This window comes from Calonectris borealis, chromosome 2 (genome assembly GCF_964195595.1).
Source record: "Calonectris borealis chromosome 2, bCalBor7.hap1.2, whole genome shotgun sequence".
Classification (NCBI taxonomy): Eukaryota; Metazoa; Chordata; class Aves; order Procellariiformes; family Procellariidae; genus Calonectris; species Calonectris borealis.
This window is the reverse complement of record NC_134313.1, coordinates 125271917-125294727: the sequence shown is the minus strand read 5'-3', so window position 1 is coordinate 125294727 and position 22811 is coordinate 125271917. Positions and strand designations below refer to the sequence as shown.

At 43.1% G+C, this 22811-nt stretch overlaps 1 protein-coding gene across 9 annotated transcripts; it reads right to left on the bottom strand.

The window, feature by feature from the left end:
- Positions 1-22: 22 nt before the first annotated feature.
- Positions 23-22345, bottom strand: CMTM6 (CKLF like MARVEL transmembrane domain containing 6). 9 transcript variants are annotated; one of them, XR_012672622.1, is made up of 8 exons: positions 22063-22292; positions 17578-17754; positions 16577-16675; positions 14840-15055; positions 10156-10256; positions 9711-9792; positions 3970-4163; positions 23-1389 (listed from the first exon to the last, which is right to left on the bottom strand). XR_012672622.1 is itself a non-coding variant. In XM_075143363.1 (4 exons), the coding sequence occupies exons 1-4, from the start codon at positions 22183-22185 to the stop codon at positions 14906-14908; spliced, it is 549 nt and encodes a 182-aa protein (XP_074999464.1). In that variant the 5' UTR covers positions 22186-22345; the 3' UTR covers positions 10358-14905. The 9 variants fall into 9 exon arrangements, 1 of the variants encoding a protein (XP_074999464.1); XR_012672618.1 differs by having other exon boundaries at positions 9711-10310; XR_012672620.1 differs by lacking the exon at positions 9711-9792 and having other exon boundaries at positions 10156-10310.
- Positions 22346-22811: the final 466 nt, after the last annotated feature.

Sequence of the window (22811 nt, the reverse complement as noted above, 5' to 3'; positions counted from 1 at the left end):
ATATGTGTGTAATGTTTGTGGGATCTTTTTTTTTCCTTTTCACAAATACTCATTGTAAAATGGGTATTTGTAAGACCTGTTCTGTAGAAAATTGCTGTGCATTTCCTATAAATTATTCTCTTTGGAGTATAACAGTGTTTATGGAAAGCCCATTGTGAATGGAGCAATGTGCTTCTTTCTCTCTCATACATGTGGTTTGTCCCTTCCTCTGCCTCTGCTGGGATCAAGGCTTTTGGAGACTCTGCCTAGAGCCTGGACAGGCAGAACAGTTCATTTTGTCCTACCTGGTATTGTCATGAAGTTCTATGTAACTTTGAGGCTGAGGCAATGCCTTCTTGGCACTTTTGTCTTTCTCTCCTTTTGCAGTCCATCTCTGGTGAGCTGGAAATTCTTTGCAGGAAAAAGGGAAGTGCAGGCCCCTCCTCCTTGGTGCTTCCCCTTTCATGTCTAGCTGTGAAGTAGAACGTGTACTTACAAGTTTGTCTCTTCTGTCAGGACATATGCATGATGGTGCAGCAGGTTTCTGCAAAAAGTAGGATTTATACAGTTTACCAGGTCCAATCTGGAGGAAAAAAGCATTTTCTGGCCTGCTATGCATTTTTCTATTTGTCTGAAATTCTGTGTCAATACTACTAAGTAATTTAATGGTCCTCTCTGAAAATTCTTTTTGTGCCTCATAGCAGGTTATCATATATTGCCATTTGTTGCCACCTTATTTTTTTCTCTCATCCTAATATATGTATCTTTACTTTGATTTTTTTTTTTTTTTTAACTCTTTGACAAGAGAAATTGGCCAACTGCTAAAGTGTCAAAAATTTTGAGTAGGTAAATTAAAATAACTGAGCAGATAACCTCGAAAGGTAGAAATCGCCCTCCTCACAGTGCACAGTTTCTCTGATTCTTCTTGCTGTTCCTTTTCATAAGTGCCCTATTTACAGCATCATAGAGCAGGAAAAAATTTGAAAGCGCAAAAGTCTGCTGTTTGTGGATGAAGATACATATACTCACTCCAAGATAAACTGCTTTGACATTAATATAGAGGATTATTCAAATAAAACTATACACAGGCAGTTATAATGTTATTAATTTCATATTGACTATTTTTTATTTCTTTACAATGTCCAACTTTGGCCTGCTTTTCTGCCCCATACCTTCAGATGACATATTTTGTGTTTGGTCAGAAATGGGTCACTTTTTTCTTTTTAACAATTTGAATTGAGCATGCCTCAAAGGCTCTCTGGCTTAAAATAACAGACATCCTTCTCAGCTAGAAATCCACTGTCAGCAGAGTCAGTGATGGTTGAGGCTTCCTTGCCCTGCCAGCACAGGACCGGTCCAAAGGATATACTTGACAAGGGACTTCATTCTGGGCACTTTGAGTGAAAATACCTGCCGAAGAAGGTACACACACACACATGTGTACACGCACACACACATATATATGTATGTATTTTTTTGCAACAGGGGTGCTTGATCACCAGTTCTTCTGCCAAGACTGTCTTAACTACAGTTTTTGGAAACCAGTACTCTGACTTTATTATGGACTGTCATGGTAGGTATTTAAGGATACCACCTCTTCTGTTCCCCCAGAGGAAAGAGAAAAATTCTCTGTTTCTCCTTCACCTCCTGAGATATCACCTCAGATAGATAGCAGGCACCTTCCTACAAGCTTTTACCCCTCTTGGCAATCCTGTGGGAAATCAATGTTCTGCTGCACACAGCGTGAATGCAGCTGAGACCTCAGTGCTGCAGTGGCAGTGGGGAGAAGCACCTGCTAAGGATTGGGGCTGGAGCCTGAGATTGCTCGCTCTGAAGAAAAGGCTGTTTCCACTCTCTGCTGGAATTGTGCCCCCTCTCTTGGCACTAGACTAGAGTCTTTTTTTCAGCTTCCCACATCACTCTGTCACTTGTCACCATGTGGGGAAAAAAAAAATTAGGGGGAATTTCATGCGGTCTGACAACCAAAGAATTTCTGAACTATGCTCTGTGATTGTCCAAATAATATGTTTTGCTGCAAGTGCACTTGTTTATACTGGATCAAGAGAAGTAAATTACAAGTTCCCTTTTGGTTTTTGTGCCTATCGACAGTCTAAATTATGCCTGCAGCTTTTGCTGTTATGACAGCGCTGGGTCCATAGACCCACCAGATGCTCTTAATGCGCGATGCTTTCAGGCTGGAAAACTGACATCTCTGCTGCCAAAGTTTCCTCACTTCCCCCGAATCCTCCTTGTGAACCACGTCTACCAAGAAAAGCACAGGTTTCGCTGGTATCACCAGCTCTACCGGGGGTCTTTGAATGACAGGTCTGTCTGGCAGGGACTTTGGCACCTCACTACTGTAGCTCTGCCAGCAAAAGTGTTTTAAGTTTCCTTCAGTGTCAACCTGGTTCTGAAAGCTCCATCTGTCTGCAACTTTGTCAAATATGGGATTCCAGCTGTTTTAGAAATAAACCATGTTCGCTATGTGGATGATGTAATGGCTCTGAGAATCAGATTGTCGTCTTGCTCATTTTTTTCCTTCCTCTACTATAGCAGTGACTTTCTCTCTGGGGAGTGTCAGAATACATCCTGTAACTGGAGGACAAGAGGTAGGAGCCACAGAAAAAAATTGTTCCCCTGCCATTGTGTTTGCATGAGCTGGTCTCTGACTATCCCACCCAAAAGTTGTCCATCCTTTTCGGCTCCAAGATGAGTGTAGTATATCCTTTGAGCCAACACAGGTAGAGTTTAGGGTTCAGTTTTACTGAAAATTAAAATGTAAATATTTGAAGAAGAAAATAGGTAGTACAAACTATTTCATACTGAAAAAAAAAAGCGAACCCTGATGTTTGAGCTCTGGGGGCTTGAGATAAGTTAGAGAGTGAATAATGCTTTTGTCAGGTAGCAACTGGGAAGATGAGAAGGGGAAATGAAACTTTTAAAAAAAGAGGAAGGGTGGCTTTGAAAAGCTTGAGGTCCACAGTGCTGGATGAAGATACTGCAGATGATTATGTGACAGCTTGCACACTTTTTCTCTTGTTCTGAAATGGTTGTGTTTGTTTTCATTGTGTGAATTACGAAGGAATGGGTTCTTTGGTCCTCTATACCTTTGGGGTATAGAGGGGATAGCATAATGATAACTTTTAATGAAGTGGGGGGGGTGGTGGTGGTGGTGGTGGTGGGGTGGTGGTGTTGAGTGATGCTCCAGGGAAGAGGACTAGGAGCTTACTAGGGCAAAAAGGAGCAGGATACAAGGAAGAGCAGGTGCAAACAGTGGAAAGCTCATGAGAGCAGGACCTAATGTGAGCACATTATGCACTAATAGAAATGCTGGCAGGTATCAACAGTTTCTAGCTGTGTCAGTACTTAAAGGGCAGACCTGCCTGGAGTGATAGAAGAGTCTCTTTTCTGCTTGCCTGCTATGTACACTTCATACCCTGTGTCTGGGATTTTCATTTTCTGCTAAAGCGGTGGGAGGATGCACTAAACCTGACCCAGAGGCTGTGGAACATGGCATCAAGTTGCCACATGTTCTGCCCTGTTTAACTTAAAATTGCTCAGGGCTCCACTGTTCCTAGAGACAGCATGGAGCAAAACGCTGCTGCTGAGCGTGAGAGGCTGTGTGCTGGCCAGTGGCCTTGGCCATCCCTCTGGCTAGGGGCAAAAGTACAGACCCGCTTTTAGACTGAGCGCCACCTGAAAGCCAAGGAAAGCTGGAGTTATGTATTGCGTTGCCCTACCGATGAGCTTGACACTGGGCTGGCATCTAGGAGGTGCTGCTGGTTGTGTGAGATGGGGAGGGGCAGGTACCAGAGAAAGGGTCTGTGTGAGGCCCATGTCCTGTTCTTTCTGCCTGCAGGGGTTTACACCCAGATGGCAGGAGAGAGCCCTCACCACAAAGCTCTAGGGTATTCTTAAGCAACCCTTCTGTTTAGGCCATTTCAATTTTCAGGCTGGAGTGCAGGTGCAGGCGCTATGCGCTTGGCTTACCTTTCGCCCCTCTGCAGATGCACAGGGCTGCACACTTGTGAGGCCATCCTGCTGGAAACTGGCAGCTCTTGGTTTTGGTCCCTGGTCCCAGGGCTTGTTTAACCCCACTACATGGAAGCAGGTCGGAAAGTTGCACTGGTGCTTGTCTTCCTCTCCTGGAGAAGGATGATTACTTTTTTCCAGCACGACAGCAGCTGGAAAACAGGAAAAGCAGTAAGTGCTGTTGGCTGCTCCTTCCTATGCCTGTCCCTTCTAGAGGTCACTGATGACCCCCAGCTGGCTACTCCAGAGTTTGTTTCTATTCTGCCTGTCCCGGAGCCCAGAGTCCGTCAGCCTCAGCTAGTCCCCTGGGTCAGCACTCTGGTTTCTCACGGCCAGTATGGTAAGTATGTGCCGTTGTTTATTACTAGGGACTGACTAGCATACAGTGGGTTCCCACCATCCAGAAGCCTGCGTCCAGGAAAAAAAAAAAACAGCTCATATTTATAAACAACTGATGAAGTAGCTTTATCCTCTTACTGTCTCATATCTGCACTGGTTTACTGGGTTAATGACTTGCCAATTTATTGAGTATCAAACAAGCTCTCATCACCTGCGCAGACCAGTCCCTCTGCCTCGGGGCAGTTGGCAAAAAAATCTATCTGCTTTTTGCCCTCTGCCAAACTTCTGTTTGAGCTGCTCTGACGGTGAAATTGAAGCTGTCTGGCCATGCCCAGAAGCAGCACTTCACACAGGTAGGAAGCTTGAAAGTTAGGAGAAGAAAAAAAAAAAAAAAGAACAAAAAAGAAAGAAAAAAAGAGTTGCAGCACCACAGGAGTTTCCTGCGCAAGGGTAAGGTGGCTGCCAAGACAAGCTTTCAGTTTTACATGGAGGCAGAATTTAGATACTCAAATCTTTGGCATTATTCTGGCTTAGTGCTGTAAAAGCTTGGCTTTAAGAAGCCAGTGTTGAGTAGCCAAAGGCATGATAGTGTGGCTGCTTGTTATGTGGTTGAGGGGACAGTGGTATGATAGGGAGGGTTCATAACAAGGAGGCTGAGAGGGACCTTGCCTTTTGGGGGGAGGGGGGGGGAAGGACGGCAGAGCAAGAAAAGAAAGTGCAGATGAAGAAGCTAAAATCAAGGGGCCACCGCAGAGTAGTGTCAGGCTACCTGACATTTCCTGAGTGAGCAGCTCAGAACAGCGCTGTTACTTGGGTTAATGTTTTCATATTGCTTCCTGACCATGATATGACCTCCAGCAGCACCTTTTTTTTGCATATTGCTGAACTACAGCTTTACAGAAAGGCGCATAAGATAAATATTTTCGAAAGCAGTTCTGTCACTGGGTAAGTGCTAACCGGCTCTCAGGCAAGACTTGTGTTTGAGCAGAGTATGTCCTTCAGAGCACTAGCCAGCCATGAAGGCCAGAGCTTTTGAAGCAGAAGAAAGGACTGGGACGTAGATAAAATGACTTCAATTAAAATGCATTTTTGCGGATCCTGGCTTAAACTGAGTTAAATTCAAAATGCCCAAAATGTTGTAGATTTCGTATATTGCTCCTTAGATGTTTACAGACCTAGAATAACAGCAATGCACAAAGCACCCATTTGAAAGGAATAAACCGCAACCTAAAGCATTAGCAAAAGAGCAGCAGCCCTGCCCTCCTCACAGTGACAGGAAATTCATCCAGCGGCATGAAGTAACACAGGAAGGCCCAGGTGTCCCGGTGCCAGCACTCCGTGCTACAAAACCCTCGGGTTACTCTGACTGGCCCTAAAATGATTTCAGCCCTGCCTGGAGCACAGAGGCACTGCCACGTCACCTTCAGAGCCCCCTCTCGCCTGTGACTCCAGAGAGGTGTGCCCACAGGCTGGGACCGCGCAAAGGTAGGCAGGCAGCTGTGCAGCAAACCAAGCACCTGGGGGAAAGAGGGAATAGCACAGAAGAAAATGAACAGAGCGCTCTGTGCTTTGCATGTGTGGGTATGTGTAGAAAAAAAGTAATGTGTGGTGGTGAAGGAAACACCTGCGTGTTTCTGTGGCTGATGAAGGGGCTACCAGAAAGACAACAAGAATACACCAGCTTTTGAAGTGGAGCTGATGTGTGCGTGGATGATGTGGTAGACCAAGCAGAGTGGTGGGGCATTTCTCCCCACAGGGTTAAATATCCCCAAGCCATTAACGTAGAGACATTGCTAAATTAAGTATGTCTGAACCACTTGTTCTTTTCTTACATGCTTGCACTTGTGCAGGAAGAGCAACAGCAGGCAAGCAGCCCTCTTGGCATAGAAGGAATTGTAGCAAGACTCTAGAAACCTTGGGAAAAAAACCCCACAGGTGTAGACTTAGAGGCACCTAACCCTTAGGCATACAAGGACAGACTAGGAAATTAGAGACAGCACTCATCCTGCACCTGTTTTTACAGCCCAGAAAGAGTGAATACCATTCTCCCAGGGAAAAGCACAGTGGGTCATGGGACTAGCCTTAATACCCAGCCACTCTCCCTTGCGTATTCAAAGAAGAAAGAGAAGGGCAAGAGTGAATCACAGCAGCAGTGACTCAGAGTGCAGGAGCTACCCGTCCCCTCTGATTCACCCTCTAGACGTGCCTCTTCCTCCATCAGCTGCTGGGGGAGCTTGGCCTTCTGGCTGGAACATCTCAGGGTAGGGCTGAGGAGATACCCCTTTTATTTTCCCATGTGGAGCTGCGGCAACACCCACCTCTTAATTCCAGCACTTGCATCTCAGCACTTAACACAGCTAATGTGATAGCTGGGTGGATAGGAAGAGACCAGGCTAGGAGTTGTATATCACCTCAAAGCCTGTAGCTAGCCAAAAGCATCTATTTGCAGCTTCTTTTATTACATCTGTTAGCCAGCTGTGATGGTAGTGTATGATTCCCCCCCTTCCCCCCCATACAGCCCTGCCAGCACACACAATTACACTAACACAACTTTCTTTTATTGAGATTATTGGGGGTTGTATGAGGTGGACTGGTGCTGGTGGCTTTGTACCACCACGAGTACGAATCACAGCTCTGCTGGTATAATAGCTCCTTTTAAATCAGAAGTGCTTTGTCCATCTAGCACAGTCTACTGTTATTTCTACATCTGTAAATCACTCTTAACATAAAACTTAATGATCTGCATCCCCCTTTTTCGTGAACCCCAGCCAAACAAGAGCACAATGTTGCAGCTGTAGCTATTAAGCTATGGTGGCAGTAAAGCACTCCATTAATACCTCATGCTCAGCAGTTTGTGATGCATGAGAGCTGAATAATTATGCCCTTGTTACCCTTAAACGAGAGGCACAATTGCCAGAAACAAGCATTTACAATTAAAAAACTGTATCAAGTCAAGTACAACATTTGTTCATTGATAAAACAAGCCTTTCTGAGCAAGAGGACTATGAGGCGGAAAACAGACAGGCTTATGTTAACGAGACAGTTGTTTCTAGAGCTGTATTGTACCCCCTCAGACAGACCTCCATAGCCACTTTATCCCAGCTGTTTTGAGAAACCAGTAGGCAGAGCTTTAGCCAAAGCTCTTGTTGCTATGAATTGCACTGATGGGGAGATTTAGTTTAGATTTGAGGGACAGGAATGAGAAGCAGGGCTTTGACATTGTGAGTATCAATAACCAGTGATCTGCAGCCTTTGAAACAGAGCAGACAGGCATAGGAGACTGAAAATGTGTGTTGTGTAGCGATGAGAGTCTGCCCTTCTTCCTGAGGATGCCTTGCTGCTCACACCAGGTAGCAGCTCCACTTCTCTGGTTAGTGGTGTGCAGAGACCACAGAACAATTAAGTCACTCTTCCTTCCTTACCTACAGCTCAACATGAACAGGGATTTCAGGATTGTATCTGCACTGATATTTTTGGAAGAGTGACAGCTGGTGCAAAGGAAGTAGTTAAAAGGAGGGCTGTAGAGCAGACAGACTTGCATTATTTTAAGCCATGTTCCACCATTCTCTAAGCAAGTGTAGGACATATGGTAATAAAAAACTTGTCCTGCTTTTGTCTTACAATATGATGCTTTCGGTAAGTCCAAGTGAGGACTAAAAAGAGCATTCGGAAGTACACCCCAAACTTAGCACTGCAGAATGCTACATGCTTTCATGCAGCACATCTAGCAACAGATACCTGGCTGGATATTTGCTGTCCTCATCTGGCTGCACATGAGTCATGCTACAGAAGAATGTGCTTGTGCTGTCGCCTCCTTCTGAAGCCCTGACTCTCACCTCAGGACTTGCCAACTTCAAAACAGCCAATCTGTTTTATTTTCTCAGTCCCGTTCTAATAGTCAGCCAAGAGATAATAAGTCATAAGAAACAAACTGACTGAGTGATCAGGGTACGCAGGCTGGTCAAAGAAGTTTTGCTGGGGTGCCTGGAGAGGACTGGAATTGCAAGAAGCCCTGTCTGGCATGCATTACAGCTAAGTTTGCCAACATTTCTGTTTGTGGACCCTGATTTTTTCCCCGCATGCATAATTTGCATTTTTGGATAATAAGCTTCTCTCATTTAACTTCCCGAGAGCCCAGGAAATGCTCAGGTACTCCCCATTCCTTTGTTCTCCCACCCATGATCCACAGACCTTTCACTGAAAACCACAGCGTAGTACAGACCACAAAAATCTTCAAAGCCGCAGTACAGTGTTATAGGTGCAGATGTAGTCATGCAGCTGAAGCTTCACTTTGTAATAAAAAGGAATTTTAAAAAACATCTCTTTACAGGTTACAAAACAAAAAGAATAAAAGTAAAATCCTCTCAAACTGCTCAGGTAAAGGATCTCCTTGAGACAACATCGATCTGATTATATTACCAAAAAAACTTCAGGCTATATTTTGAGAAATAAGCAAAGGATTGGTAACAGTATCACTTAAATGCACAGTTCAATTTATAACCACACTGACAAAAAAGAGGGCAAGGGGGCTTCAACTCCACTGAAAATACAGGTGGGAAGATGGCGAAGTCCTCCAGACCAAATCATTTCAATCACAGGATCATCTTTGCCCTCTTGTGGGCAAACTTCTCTCCTGCAACTTCTCAGCAGATTCCTGTGCAGACAACCGCACTGTGCGGACGGCACGAACAGAATTTAAAAAACATTGCTGGCCTTCCTTGTGCTTCCTTTAGCAGGCCAAGAATAGCTATTCTGAACCCAAAGAGAAGTCAAACCCAAAACCCAGCCAAGTAGTTAACCTTGCGTGGTTCCGGCACGAGAGCACGAAGGAGGCTGTGTGATGAAGCAGGTGGCTGGTCGTGCTCCTCGCTGGGAGGAGAGAGCCCACCCGAAAGCAAGGAAACACGTACGCGCCTTGAACGAGGGGTGCGCAGGCAGCAGCGACCAGGTGGTGCCTGCGCACTCTCAAAGGAAAGCCGCAGACTACCAGCCTATATTCTGCCCTGCTGTGCTATTCTGAGAATTTACAGTAAACTAACTTGGATTACGCTCCTGAGAAAGGAGTTGTCACGATTCTAGCCATAACATGGCTTAAACTGTGTGGTCATGCTCCAAATTATTAAATCTTTATTAATCTTTCTTACGACTTCTGAGTTATTTTCTCATGCTGTGTAAATCCACTACTAACGTGGTGGATACAACATTTTACCTCGATTGTTTTCTTGCATCTAGTTTTCAAATGTAATTAAAAGCATTAGAGACCTTTTTCCCTTATGAATCCTTATGGCTACACTCATCTCTAGTAACTTCATCAAAGAGACAATTTCACCTTTAATGTTACGATATAAAGAAAAATACACCGTGGCATTCCAATTTCAGTGCTGACAATGAAGAAAGTGCCATTCTCCTCGTTTACAAGATGACCACCGGGTAATAAGCAACCTGTAGGATTATGAAATGAAAAAGCTATCCTGCCAGAAAGCATGCAGGTTCCTTTTCCTCGCCCTCTACCACTGACAAGCAGAGAAGCATTTTTAAAGGATCCAGCGGCTCTCCCTCAACCAGGTAACTCGGTCACCTGCATTTTTCTACACCGGAAGAAATTATTTGCTTTTAACACCTTTTGCTAGTTTGTGCTCCTTTCTTTAACAATTCTGCCACTTTATTTTTTTGGCTCCAACTAATCAAGACCATAGGAAAGCAGCTCTTGAATTATGCTTGTCACAGTAACCTATAGACCACGGTAGGTGTAAAGGCTGTTGCAAACTAGTTTGGTTGGACCCTGTGGTAAGAGGCAATACTGACCTTATCGGACCTTTCCTCCTGGAAACTTTCAGTGAGAATATCCAGCTTCGCAAGTTGGACCCTCTTCCCCAGGAACAGGCAAACACAATGCAAGCTCTTTCCTCCAAACCAGGAACAAAAAATGATGTTATTTCCTATGGTTGGCTCTGGGAGAACTACATAGCGACACCAAATCATTGCAGCAGAAATGAGAAACACTTAAGTTATTTACTAATATTTTATTTAAAAAATGATTACAAAATATTTTAGAAAGTTCTTAAGACCAAAAAAGCTTAATACATTAAAAAAGACCACAGGTTTAGAATGGAAAAAATATTTAAGCATTTCAAAATTATTTCAGTGAAAATTCAAGGCAACACTGGCAACAAAACTGTATTTTTTTTTATTTTTTATATATAAAACCACTGTATTACCATCCTGATTTAATAATCATTAAAAGTCACTTAAATTCTCAAAGGTATTAAAAGTGATAGACAGTTCTGAACAGCATACAATTTAGTATCTAGAGAACCGCTTATGTTTACAGCAATGAACTAAACCAAAGATGAATTTCCATCTTAAAGGCACTACCAGCATCTCGATGCGTTACAATTTCATACAACCTGTCAAAAATTTCACAAAGTATTTATTTCTCTTCAGTGTAGAAAGCTTAGTATTTTTATTGCACAAATTTGAACGAGGATCACAATGATGGCCATTATCCAAAACATCGTGTGCAGAGCTCAGAATTGTGTGAGATAGCTCACTGCTTTTTCAAGCTGGACGGTGCAAACACAGAAGTCGATTGTAACAGACCAAAACCATTCCCTGCTATTTTTAAGCACAGAGTGCAAGCAGTAAGGCACAATTCCTTCATATATTTAGAACCCAAAAGGCACTGGTAGCATTGTGATTTTAATGTGGGCTAATCGTCAAACACAAAAATTAACATTCACAATCTACACAATGCATGTGCAGATTTTCAGAGCAGAAACTCACAGTCCAGCCACTTAACAAGTCCTCACATGTCCTGGAGAATCCTCTGCACTGATTCTCAAGGCACTGTAAACAAAGCCTGAAAGTGGGTGCAGAGCCTTTGAATGTTTCTTGATGGGCTCAACTGGAAAAGACGAAAGCTTTTAATGTGTCTGAGCAGGCTCACAACACCACTGCCAAGCACCGTGGTGAAGAAGGGAAAAGACAATCCCCAGGTAGACATACTGGGCCAGTTGCTTCTTTGCACAGGTTTTACTACCACTTAAGATTGTACAAGATGGTTACTTTGCAAACAGAAGAAGAAATTTAAGACAGTTGCTTATAACAGCGCTTCTGCCAGAGCTCCCACCACTCTCCTGAACATTCCCTACTCCACTGAAGTCAAAATCAGCCACCTTAATGTAAGCAATTTAAATAGCTGGTTTAAATAAAGTAGGTTCATTTCATCAGAAGCAGGCTGGGAAACAAGCAGACCACTTTGCTGACAGAGCACGGGAGGGGTAAGAGACACCCAGCCACATGCGCAGAGCTCCTGCAAAACCAGAGGTTTAATCCAGCTCCAACGCCGTCCTCTGGGATCAGTTAATTAAAAGACAGACGCTCAAAGCCTGGATCTAACACCAGAAGCACCAAAGGGCGCATGTCAAGACTGCAGGATACCAGTCTGCTCAGCCATTACCCTCTGTGAGGGCAGAGGAGCTAGGAGGGACACACACCTGCCCCTTCATCTTAGGAAGCTGATAAAGCAGTCAAGGAAACGACCTCGCAGAAGCAGAGAACTGCACACACACTAGCAAACCTGCTTGTCAGCTATTTTAAAACAGAACAAAAAGAACACCTCATACTTAAAAGCCTAGGATTAATAGTACCACCATGCAGAAACTGCTTTGTTAGCCAACAGCTGGTTTGGAAACAACAATTTAGCAATTGCCTTAAACCTATAGCCAATATGTGACTTGTCTGCTTGTAATATTTAACTACTATGTGACAGATTAATGCCAGCTAAACAGTGTCTGGAATGGAACAATACGTATTGTAAAGAACAGCAAGACTCTTCCTATTTGTAAGCTCCTGTGACATATGGGAAGACAACTAACCAGTTTCCCGAAGACTACCGTGTGTCGTTTTCATTAGCTGACAGCAACGCTTGCATCCCTTTCAGTCAGAGATGGAATCTGATCCTCAAATCTATACGTGGATCAGTCAGTTGCTGAAAGAATGGGTAAAAACGACCTACTTGGAACAGCTAAAATGAAAATGAAAAACATGCCCAAACCCCCTCACTCTAACAACCCATGCCAGCATGTATGTAGCAGAAAAATCCATCAAACCATTCTGCAAAGCTTGGCAGTATTTGTTTCAAAAGGCCTAATACTCAGATCATGGGAGTGAGGAGATCTCAGTCAGAGCCACCTTCTCCTGACACCAACTCCTTGTAGCACCTTTTCATAAAAATAACTTCATAAAAAGAAACTTTCAGTTTCTCTGTGAAATATCAGCAGTAGATATCATAAATAGGGAGGCCAACACAGAGAGATGACTTTACAGATCCTTTTCAGTACCAGTATCTCCAATTCAGGAATGGACACCAATAACAAAGCACTTAGGAGGGGAAAAGTCTACAGAAAAAGCAACTAAAACCCAGAACGCTCTTCATATATTTTCAAGCTGAGAAAAATTACAAGAAAAATTACTTCAAGATAAAAGTCCCATCATGGTGCTGCATTGCTTAATAAATATCAGCAGCACAGTGTTACTCTTACACTATATTTACAGCTTTTAATTATAGATCAAGATTTAGAGACTACAGACATTTTGATGTGAAAACAAATTCAGTAGAATCCAGGCAATAAAAACTCCCTTAGAATGTTAATCATAGATATGGACACAATCCCCAGAGTAAGACACTGCAAATCATAGCAGAGATATTTCTCATTAAGGCAAGTTTCATATCACCAGTAACACTGCTTGTAAACAAAACATCTCTAATCTACCCAGTTTTCAGAGACAGCTACAGCAAGCTTGTACACCTAGACTGAGAGGTTTTAGTGCAAATGGACACTAATAAATACAAGAAAAAAAAAGCCAGACCAAAGAGCATTTCTTCTTCACAAAGCAGGAAATTCTATGAAAGAAAGCATGTATTTTATGCATGGCTCTGAAACCAAGCTACAGCTTAAACTGGATGCTTCACACCACTTGTCAAAATTTTACATCCTCCAAGCAAAGTGTAGTGTTAGGCTTAAGTCTCAGAGCTTAAGAGAGAACATCACAAACTCACATTCATCAGAAAGTGGCAGCACTGGACAAACACCTTCACCTTTTACAGTCTTACAACGGCTTCCGCATCCTTTTCCAAATACAGGTTCCTCAGCCAATGTCTGGAGGGCTTAGTCTCAATGCTGCCACAACAGGTTACAGGACTATAAATCTGTCAGACTAGGGTATTGATGAAATGGAGTTAATGCCTGGAAGACACGGCAAATGTCACGAGCGCTCAAGCAAGAATTGTTTTTGCATAATCAGCTTTTTCTCATTTGCTTTGGTATTTTGGAACATCTCCTGGCTTACAGCAATTTGCCCTACTTTTGAAGGCTTTTCTCTTACGTGAGGTCTAGCAGTCTTGCTTCTACCTCAGACATCTGAAAAATGCCTTTTCACCACTTCACTTCTTTTACAGCCATCAACATCTGGTCTGATATGTCTGTCACTTGTCTGATACGTGTTGCATCAGTAGTGTTTCTTGCGGTCCTACAGCCTGTCGCTTTTACAAGGGTACAAGTGCTTATTTACCTGTTTACCAACTGACCTAGTCAGTAGCAATAAGTGTCAAGCTAGTGCCATATTTATAAACAAAGAAAATGGTGGGATCCATAACCATTCTGGCAAAACTTACCATTAACTATGCATAAACAAGCTGCATATGGTGTTAATCTTGCAAGTAATATTCACCAGGATAGTACCAATCTGCTGTAATGCTTTTCCCATTGACGTTCAGACTGCCACTTTTTGGGTTACTTTGTGAAAATATTTATTCTTCATCTTTTTCCTCTCACAGCTGGCTTTTCAAGTTTCTCCCTGCAACTTTTATAGCTTTCAAAATAATCTGAAAGAAGATTCTGGCGTACAAGTCCAAATCTTGACAATCATGGGGTGCAAAACTGTCTCCTTAATTTACCATTACATTACCCTCCCCATAAAACCCCTACACTCGCTATTCCATTAAACTGATCTCCACAGACAGAACTGAGACATGTGAATAGTAAAAACAAAACAAAAACCTTTACGTAAGGATAAGCATTTCTGTAAGGCTCCAATTAGGTATCCATTTTACATTCACAGTTCGACCAGTAAGTACAAAAATGAATTCTGCTGTACTAATTTATAACTCGTAACAGAAGCATCTGGTCCATTTATACAGAAAATTATCTTTAGGGTGTAGCTCGGAATTTATGCATCGCACATTAACCTTTATTAGTCATCTCTGTCAAAATCAAATCAGCACACTGTTGTCCTTAAGTTATTCTATTTAGACACAAGTTTTTTTAGTGTATGTCACCTGGACAGGTGGCAGGACCAGTTATTAAGCAGGACCAGTTACCTTAGAACATGATGCTCAAGATGCCATTACTTGACCTACGGATCTATAAAAATTTGTGATAAGCAATGTGTACAAAATTGATTAGAAGGAAGAGACAGAAGTTGTTACCTGCAGTGCACTGAAAGTTCATTTTAGTTTGCTCCATTCAAAAAAAAAAGAAATAATTTCTGAAAGTTAGCTTTGTTTATTCAGTGGCTGATTTTCTGTGGCACTCCGAGTGTTGGCAGGATTTTCAGAGCATCCGTCGACGTTTTGTTTCCGACTGTGAAAACACTCTATAATAACTTCAGCTGAAAATGCACCACTTGCAAAAAATCCAAACGCCTGTGAAAGTGAAAGGAATGTATGATTTTAAAACGCACAAACGTTAACAATATTCTAACATTGTTTGGAGAGATTTGCTGGACAATTTACATACGTTAATAAAGCTTGTATATTAAGTTTCCAGTCCTCCTTAAATCGGTGGTTCCATTTAAATTAGAAACAGATCAGAAATCATAATTCTAGCACATTTAATGCAAAAGTTTTTACAGTTCTCATTCTCTTAATCAAGCATGAACCATACAGTATGTTCTAAACAGCCCTTAATAGTAAAAGTATATTCATTTTATTGCAAAAATTAGTTATTAAAGAAGCATGGCATTGGTGGTATAGCAGAATATTTATCCAAGAGATGGCTGCTGATCAAAGGGACTAAGTGAAGAAGAGTAACATGGAAGGTGAAGGGAGAAAAGATCTGCAGAGCCTAAGCAAGTCCTTACTGGGTCAGCAAGGGGGGATGAAATGACATTTTGTTAATGACACTTCATTATTAGTCACGGCAAGAGAGCAATAAGGAGAAGGTTGTTTTTAGCGACTTCTATCAAACAAGGAAACACGGACACGCATTATTCTCACTTTTACCTAAATTCTACACAACTGGTTTGGCCCAAAGCAATTTGACACTAGTAAGTCTTAAATCACAATAGTTGGGATTTTTTTCCAACACCAGAAAAAAAACCTGAAAGACTTTATACTCAAACCATTAGGTTTGAATATATCAACATCACAGAAGATGACTATATAAAAGCGTATACCTCTAATAGCTCGTGCTGCCTGTGGAACAGAATTATTTTGCTTTCTTTTCTAACTAATTTTTTCTCATTCAAGAATAAAATAAAAATTTGATCTTTTAAACTCATATATTCATAATTCCAAGGTTATCCAAAAGAAGTGCCAAATGAGTGAGGAATTACGACATCCACAGCATCCCAAAGCCTCTTCAGTGCCTTGCCCTGAGCCTCTTCCGTGTTTCCTGGGAGATGCATGCCCTGTTGCTCTTCTAACTATTTCTGTCACCGAGGAAACTGCTGCTCTTACCGCAGCCTTTGCAAGTCAGCATTCTCCACATATGCTTTATAACGCCTGGCGAAAGACATGGTTTCTTGCTGACTTTGTGAGTGGCATTATGAAAGGACAATTGAAGAAAAAAGTAGGCATTTCAGAGATAGGGTATCAGAGAACTGAGGAAGCTGTGAGAGGGTAATGTCGAAACAGTGACAGATCACAGGGAATAATACGGAGCCAAGGTAGTGAAGTCTGAAGAACTCAGAAGCAAGCTGCAAACGCTGGGGAGCTGCAAATGCACGCAGAACTTTCCAGCGATCCTGAGGAATGCCTGCTCTTTGGATTTCCTACGGTAAGTTTCTGGAAGATCTGAAATAGCTAATTCCTCCTGAAACATCGTGATGCACTGAATTCTGTTCCCTGCCCAGTTTCTTCCCTGCAAATTGAGTGAGGTTTAGAGGGCAGAGAAATTAACATACAAGATAAATACAGAGTAAATTATGCAATTTTAAGACTTACATATGCAGTTTTTTCAACAGCAGACTCAGAGCTGGTCACAGCAAGCACTATTGATGCTATCAGAAAACAGACACCTATGGCTGACATGGTCCAACGATTCTGCAAATATAAAAAAACGTATGCTATAGAATTGTAGATATACTACCTGAAAAAGAACAAGCATCATAACAGCAGCTGAGTTAATCTGCCAGTGAATTTATGCTTTGATGCTAATGGGAGCTTCAGAAAATACATTTTACAGCTATATTCCAAACAACATTCAACATTATCAACTCTTTAAAAGAGTCTGCATTACATATTCCCCTGTTTTTGTCTTCTTTAAGTATTTCATTCATTTCATCTAACTTCTTTCACAATCAAATTCAGGCTCAGGTCAAGCATGCTAGCATTATTCCCTTTGTAAAACATCTAGGAAACCAGAAACCTGTAAGTAAATGTGCTCATTCAAATCTCTTACTACACTCCCTTATTTGTACCCTCCCGTAAAAAAACCTACTGTTTGCTCTGAAGACAAATAGGAAGGGATGCTCATAAGACACTATTAATATTCCTACTGACTTTACAGAGCAACTTTGTGCCACTGTTTTATCTTCTGAAACATAAAAGCATAAACTGTAACAAGTATGATTATTACCAGAAATGAGGTAGGCTACACCCAGTAGGAAAACAGATAGGGTAAACAGGCAAGTTACAAATATCATGCTGGCAGTAAACTGTGTTCCGTATACGTACATATATGCGATGACTACACAGTAGTATTAGTCTGCGTGAAAGATTTTCACACAAGTCCTAAAATCCTGCAGGTAACCAACATGACAATTTTGGAAAAGTTGTCAATATAAAAGGGATTCTCAAAGTTGACTCATTTTTTTAACTATAAGCTACTTTAATCTACCCTTTAAATAAAGAAAAGGAGATTCATTCTGCATAGCCTTTTTACTCCACAGTGGTCTTTAAGCACTTACAAGAAATGGTTTGTTTTAAAAAAAAAATTTCCTTACCACTCTCTGTACTTTATCTTCCCCAAATGTTTCATATACATCAGTGCAATACACACACAGGATCAGGAGGCTCAAAAGAAAGGCACTGCAGCTTGTGAATTCAAAGAAGTAAAGTCCGTCACAATTGATACAATTCTCCACAATTTCTTCACAAATAACAGCCAGAAGAGAGAGAAGCTGCAAACAAATAACATGCTTGAGTTGGATCAGGTCTCTAATATCTTCAGTAAATAGACGTCTCCGACATGAACATTAGTAAAGACAGCTGTAAGGAAAATCCTCAATCTTCAACGAACCCGGTAAAATTCTGCGCTATTTTCTTACAGGCAGAAATAATTATATAGTGACACAGTTTACACTTGCTGTTAAAGTTGGTCAACAAACTACACTCGGGTGAGCTGCGCACACACCACCAAATACAGGCTTCTTGGTTAGACAGTCAAGATTCCTGATTTGTGGTTTTGTGCAATTGTCAGTTGGAAGCAGACGAGGCAGCCAGCGCAGCATGGCCAGCACACATCCCGCTCAAAACCAGCAAAAATGCTATTGCTTACTACTTACAACTGCACTTAATTTTCAACGCATTTGGGTTCAGGGTTGAGGGGGAAATCGGTGGCATTGACACAGTCAGCTACCTCCCTGGAAGTTTACAGCCAACATTACCTCCCTTGATAAACTTCAGAGAAAGTGCATGTAGCTAATAGCTCACGTGCTTATGATCCAGTAAGGACAGAAGCTCAGCTGTACTTGTCGGAACCAAAACTCTGAACTACATTTAAGCTATGTTGGACAGTGTTTAATCTATGCAGAAGCTTATGTTCACCTTCCTGCCACAGTATTTTTTGAGGAAAGAACATGAGTTAATTCCTGTACAGTCACCATACATCTGCTGCTGGATTTTCTACTATTTTATTGTACAAGACAGAATATTGCTTTATTTAAATGTTCTCTCATTTTGGCCACTTCTTGCTAGTTTCTTTCATCCCATAAAGTTGATACAGGATTATAGATCCTTGTAGTAAGGAGTTCACCAAATTAAAAGAAAACTGTTAGTAGGAATGAGACTCGGTCATAAAACTGAGACTGATATAAGGATGATGACCCTATTTTTAATAAGGGTATATGGGCAATAATGAGGTTGACAGTTCTTCTTTAAAAAAAAAAAAAAAAATTTCTAAACTTCAGAATTGTTATTTTTCAGTTATCAGCAATGGCAGATGCTTCATCTGTACCTTCTTCTTGGAAAACAACCACCAACCTTCGGTTTCAGTTTTCTGACAGTAAAAATAAGAACAGCAATTTAGCACGTGGGAACTGTAAATTCTCCCTGCTATACCAGACCTCAGAAGGGCACTTCAAAGCATTTTAAATATCCTGCAATCATATAAAGTAAACAGGATCTCAGAAAGGGAAAGAACCCAAGCTGGGAAACTGCAGTATTGCTATCAGGCCTCCACATACTTCCCTTCTCTCCCACAGTGGCTGGCAAGGCAAACTTCTCAGCAGCCCTCGCACCTAAAACAGTGACTACAATGGCTGTCCAAGGAATGTTTTGAACTCTGAATTTCCAATTTTTAAGTTTTTTTTTTGCATTTCAAAAGCTTTGCTTACAGCTGCATCCAATGACTTTCAATTTCACATTTTTCATAAGGTCAGATAAAGTGTGAGATATGTTTTCATGTATAGTTCTAGCTCTTTTTATCTGGAAACTGAATGCTATCACTTTCACCTGGGATGCAACAGAAGAGAAAGGAAATAAACCTGCCCTTAAAAGAATTTATAACCCCAGATAACCATAATATGATCTAAATAACTGAAAAAACCCTCTCTGCTGAGTGTACAAGTAAGTAGAAAAAAATCTCACTCAACGAGTAGCTATAAAGGGTTCCGTGTCAAATAAATGAGATTTACCAAGTGGAGTCTTATGTGGGACTTGTCCAAGTCAATATTCAATTTTTTATTAATAAGCTGAATAACAAAATAAAGTACATCATTAAAAAAGCTTTGGCTTGAAGAACTTCATTAAAGTAGTGTATCAGCAGCACTTTTCTAAGCTGCCAGAGAGTTCTGCTTGGGTTTCTTCTGCTTCTTGATATCACTACGGGGAACAAAAGGGATTACTCTGTTGTCCTACTACAAAAAAAGAGTAGTTTTAAATACCACTGAAAGAGTAGTTCCTTCGGTTATAGTTTATATAGTTTTGTAGCCTTTCACTTATTAAATTTCAGTTTATGTAGTTACAGCTATATAACATAGCAAGAAGTTTTTTTCTACTACTAGCCAGAAGATTATTGTCTCTATCATTCATCTGCATTTTAGTAACATCCCACTATTAGATACTGTATAAATACACGAGCCACTTTAAACAAGCCAGGAGATTCCACATTTCATTCAGTTTTCCCACGAACTGTTCTGCCAGAGATCCACCTTCGTCCATCAGCTTTAGTCCTCGGATGAGTGCAGACCTCTACAGGCTTATATGAAGCAGCCAAAGCTCCTTCTTTTTTGTTTTTACATCTGCCTCCTCCACACCGATCCCATGGAGAATCCCGAGCAGCCGATGCCCAGAATATCATATCACTACTGCTTTTGTTTGAGCCATCAATAACAAGTGGAGAGGGGCAGCTCAGTAGTTCCTCATTTTCTTGAGAGCTAAACCATCTAGGCAGATTTTCTTTCACCCTGAAGCCCAGGGTAACACCTGAAGAGTGAACCTACTTATATAAATGATCTGCTTGTCTGGAAGCAACAGTCAGCATATCTTACTTTATTAATCTGCAGTAGATGAAGTAAAAGTTTATGTCCTATTATATTTATTTATTTAAAGGACTCTTGGGTGTGATTTTTTTTTAAACACTCTTAGAAAACATTATTTTTGGCAGCGTTACTGTTACCTTTACCAGCACTCAAGAATCTTATGTTTATGGTTGAAGGTTTTTTTGACTGTGTGCAAGACAGTTTAAAAACCAAATGTCCTCTTTTCTGCAATGGTGAAGTAATAAGAAAGGGTTGGAAATCACCTACAATTCCCGTGAGCATGAGACATCTGACTAAGAAGCCACTTTGTTGGCTGGAAAGTCTACCCTGACACACATCTACAGTCAGCTGCCCTTTCCCACTGTCGGTTTCACTACCTCCCTGCCAGTACTTAATATCAGCACAGTCGCACTGGCACGTTTTGGAAGAGCCCATGGCCGAGGGCAGAACAAACAGGAGTCTGAATCAGGCACTCAACTGCTGAATGCACTCAGGAATAACATTACATGTAACAAAAAGCAAGCAGAACACAAGCCTTATATTTCCTGGTAGGCACAGGACTGCCCAACACGAAGTGATGCACTGCATCACTGTATGCACATTGTCTCATACAACAGGCCACCATCAACACTGCACGTTTCTGGTGCAATCTTCTACCATGAGTCATGGGAGAAATGAGCCGGACAGGCAGCGTGATAAGCTTACAAACCGGCTGCAGGGGCGGCAGGAGAGGGAGGTCCGGATCTGATGACCCAGCAAGACCTTCCCAGTTCTACTGCCCTACCCTGAGGTTCAACCAAAGGCTTCTTTCTACCTCCTCTTTTCATCCAACATGGCCCTCAGAAGAAAATACTGAGTTTCCTGTGAGGTTTCCCTCTGATTTTAAAGCATAACGACAGAAGGAAGCTGAACCACGCCGGCTGCAGCACCGAACCTTGGCCGCACAACATACGCAACCATCAGATGTCAGCACCTGCTCATGTAGCTGGAACATGAAAAAGGAACAAGCCTGTTACTTCCCCACTATAAAATAATCTGAATCTGTAGAGACGACGGTATTACAAGACACCATGTCTGCTTTCCATCCGAGTTACAAGTCTGCGCAGCTTTAGTGACCAACAGCAAAGGCGGGCTTTACCTCCGCCACCTCTGAAGTCAGGCTTTCTGCTGGGGGGAGCCCTTCCTGACCGACTGAAGTAATTCCCCTGAAGCCCGTGTACGCCATCTCCCCCAGCCTGCGCTTTGCCAGCGAAGAGTTTAATTTTTAAGCGGCGGGGGATTGACCTAAAGCTCCTAAAGGTCACGGTGACACGCTCGTTTCCATACCAAAGCTGCACTTTTGGCAAGCAGGGGCACCTGTAAAGCGGGCGACAGTCGCTGACACGGCGGGAGCGGGCCCAGCCGGCGGCGCGGCGCCCGCCGCTCTACTCCCACCCCGCCGCCGCACCCGGGCGCGGCCACCTCGGTGAGACTTTCGGCCTCTCCCCCACACCGCTCCAGGCAGCCATTCTGCCAGGGGGTGCTCGCTCCGCGCAAGGCCCAGCACGTCGCCGGCCGCGGGGGTGAGGGGAACACGGCCGCTGCCGGTGGAGGCGCGGGGGCGGGCGGCCAGTCAGCCGGTCGCTCGCTCGGTCGGCCGGCAACGGCCGCCCTGGCCCCGCTCCCCGCCTCACCCGCCGCCGCCGCGCCCGCCGCTCCCCGCCGGGCTGAGGAGAGGAGGGAACTCACCGCTTGCAGCGCTTTGATCAGCAGCCGCCATCCCCACAGGTGCCGCAGGGTGCAGCCGAAGGGGCGGCGGGGCGGCTTGGCCTGCGGCTCGGTGGTCTCGTTGTAGACGTCGCCATTCTCCATGGCCGCGCCGCCGCCGGCTGCCAGCTGGGGGAAAGCGAAAGCGGAGGGGCGGGGACGGAGAAGGGGAAGGCAGCTGCAGGGGCCGGGCCGGGGAAGGCGGCAGCGGCCCGCCTAGGCCCCGGCGGGACAAAGGCACTTCCTGCAGCGAGCGCCATCGCTCCCCCCGGCGGCGAGCGGGCGCGGCTGCCGAGGGCGGCTGAGCGGGCCGGCAGGCCGGGGGCGGCTGGGGGCCGCGGGGGCTGTGCCCAGGGGCGGTGGCGCAGGGGTCGCCTCAGGCCTGGGGCTGTTCTCAGTTTTGTAAGGGGTGCTTATTAAGAAAGAGTTTATGAGATTATTTACTTTCCTATTGTCACACGAGATTACCACATCAGAAGGATTTTTTAAGCCAAAGGTTTCCCTGCTTACATTCCTTGTCGGTGGGAGAAAACGCTGGTATCCCCGCGTCTCTACTAATATACTTCCATACCTTTGCCCAGATCAACTTTTAAAAGAAGCTACAGCTTTTGGTGCCTACGTAAGAGTAGATGGAGCCCATTGTATGTAAGCAAAGGTGTGTTACGTTCACTTTTATATTATTAATGTATTAGCCACAAAACTACTATGGTCCTTCATAGTCAAGTTCAGAT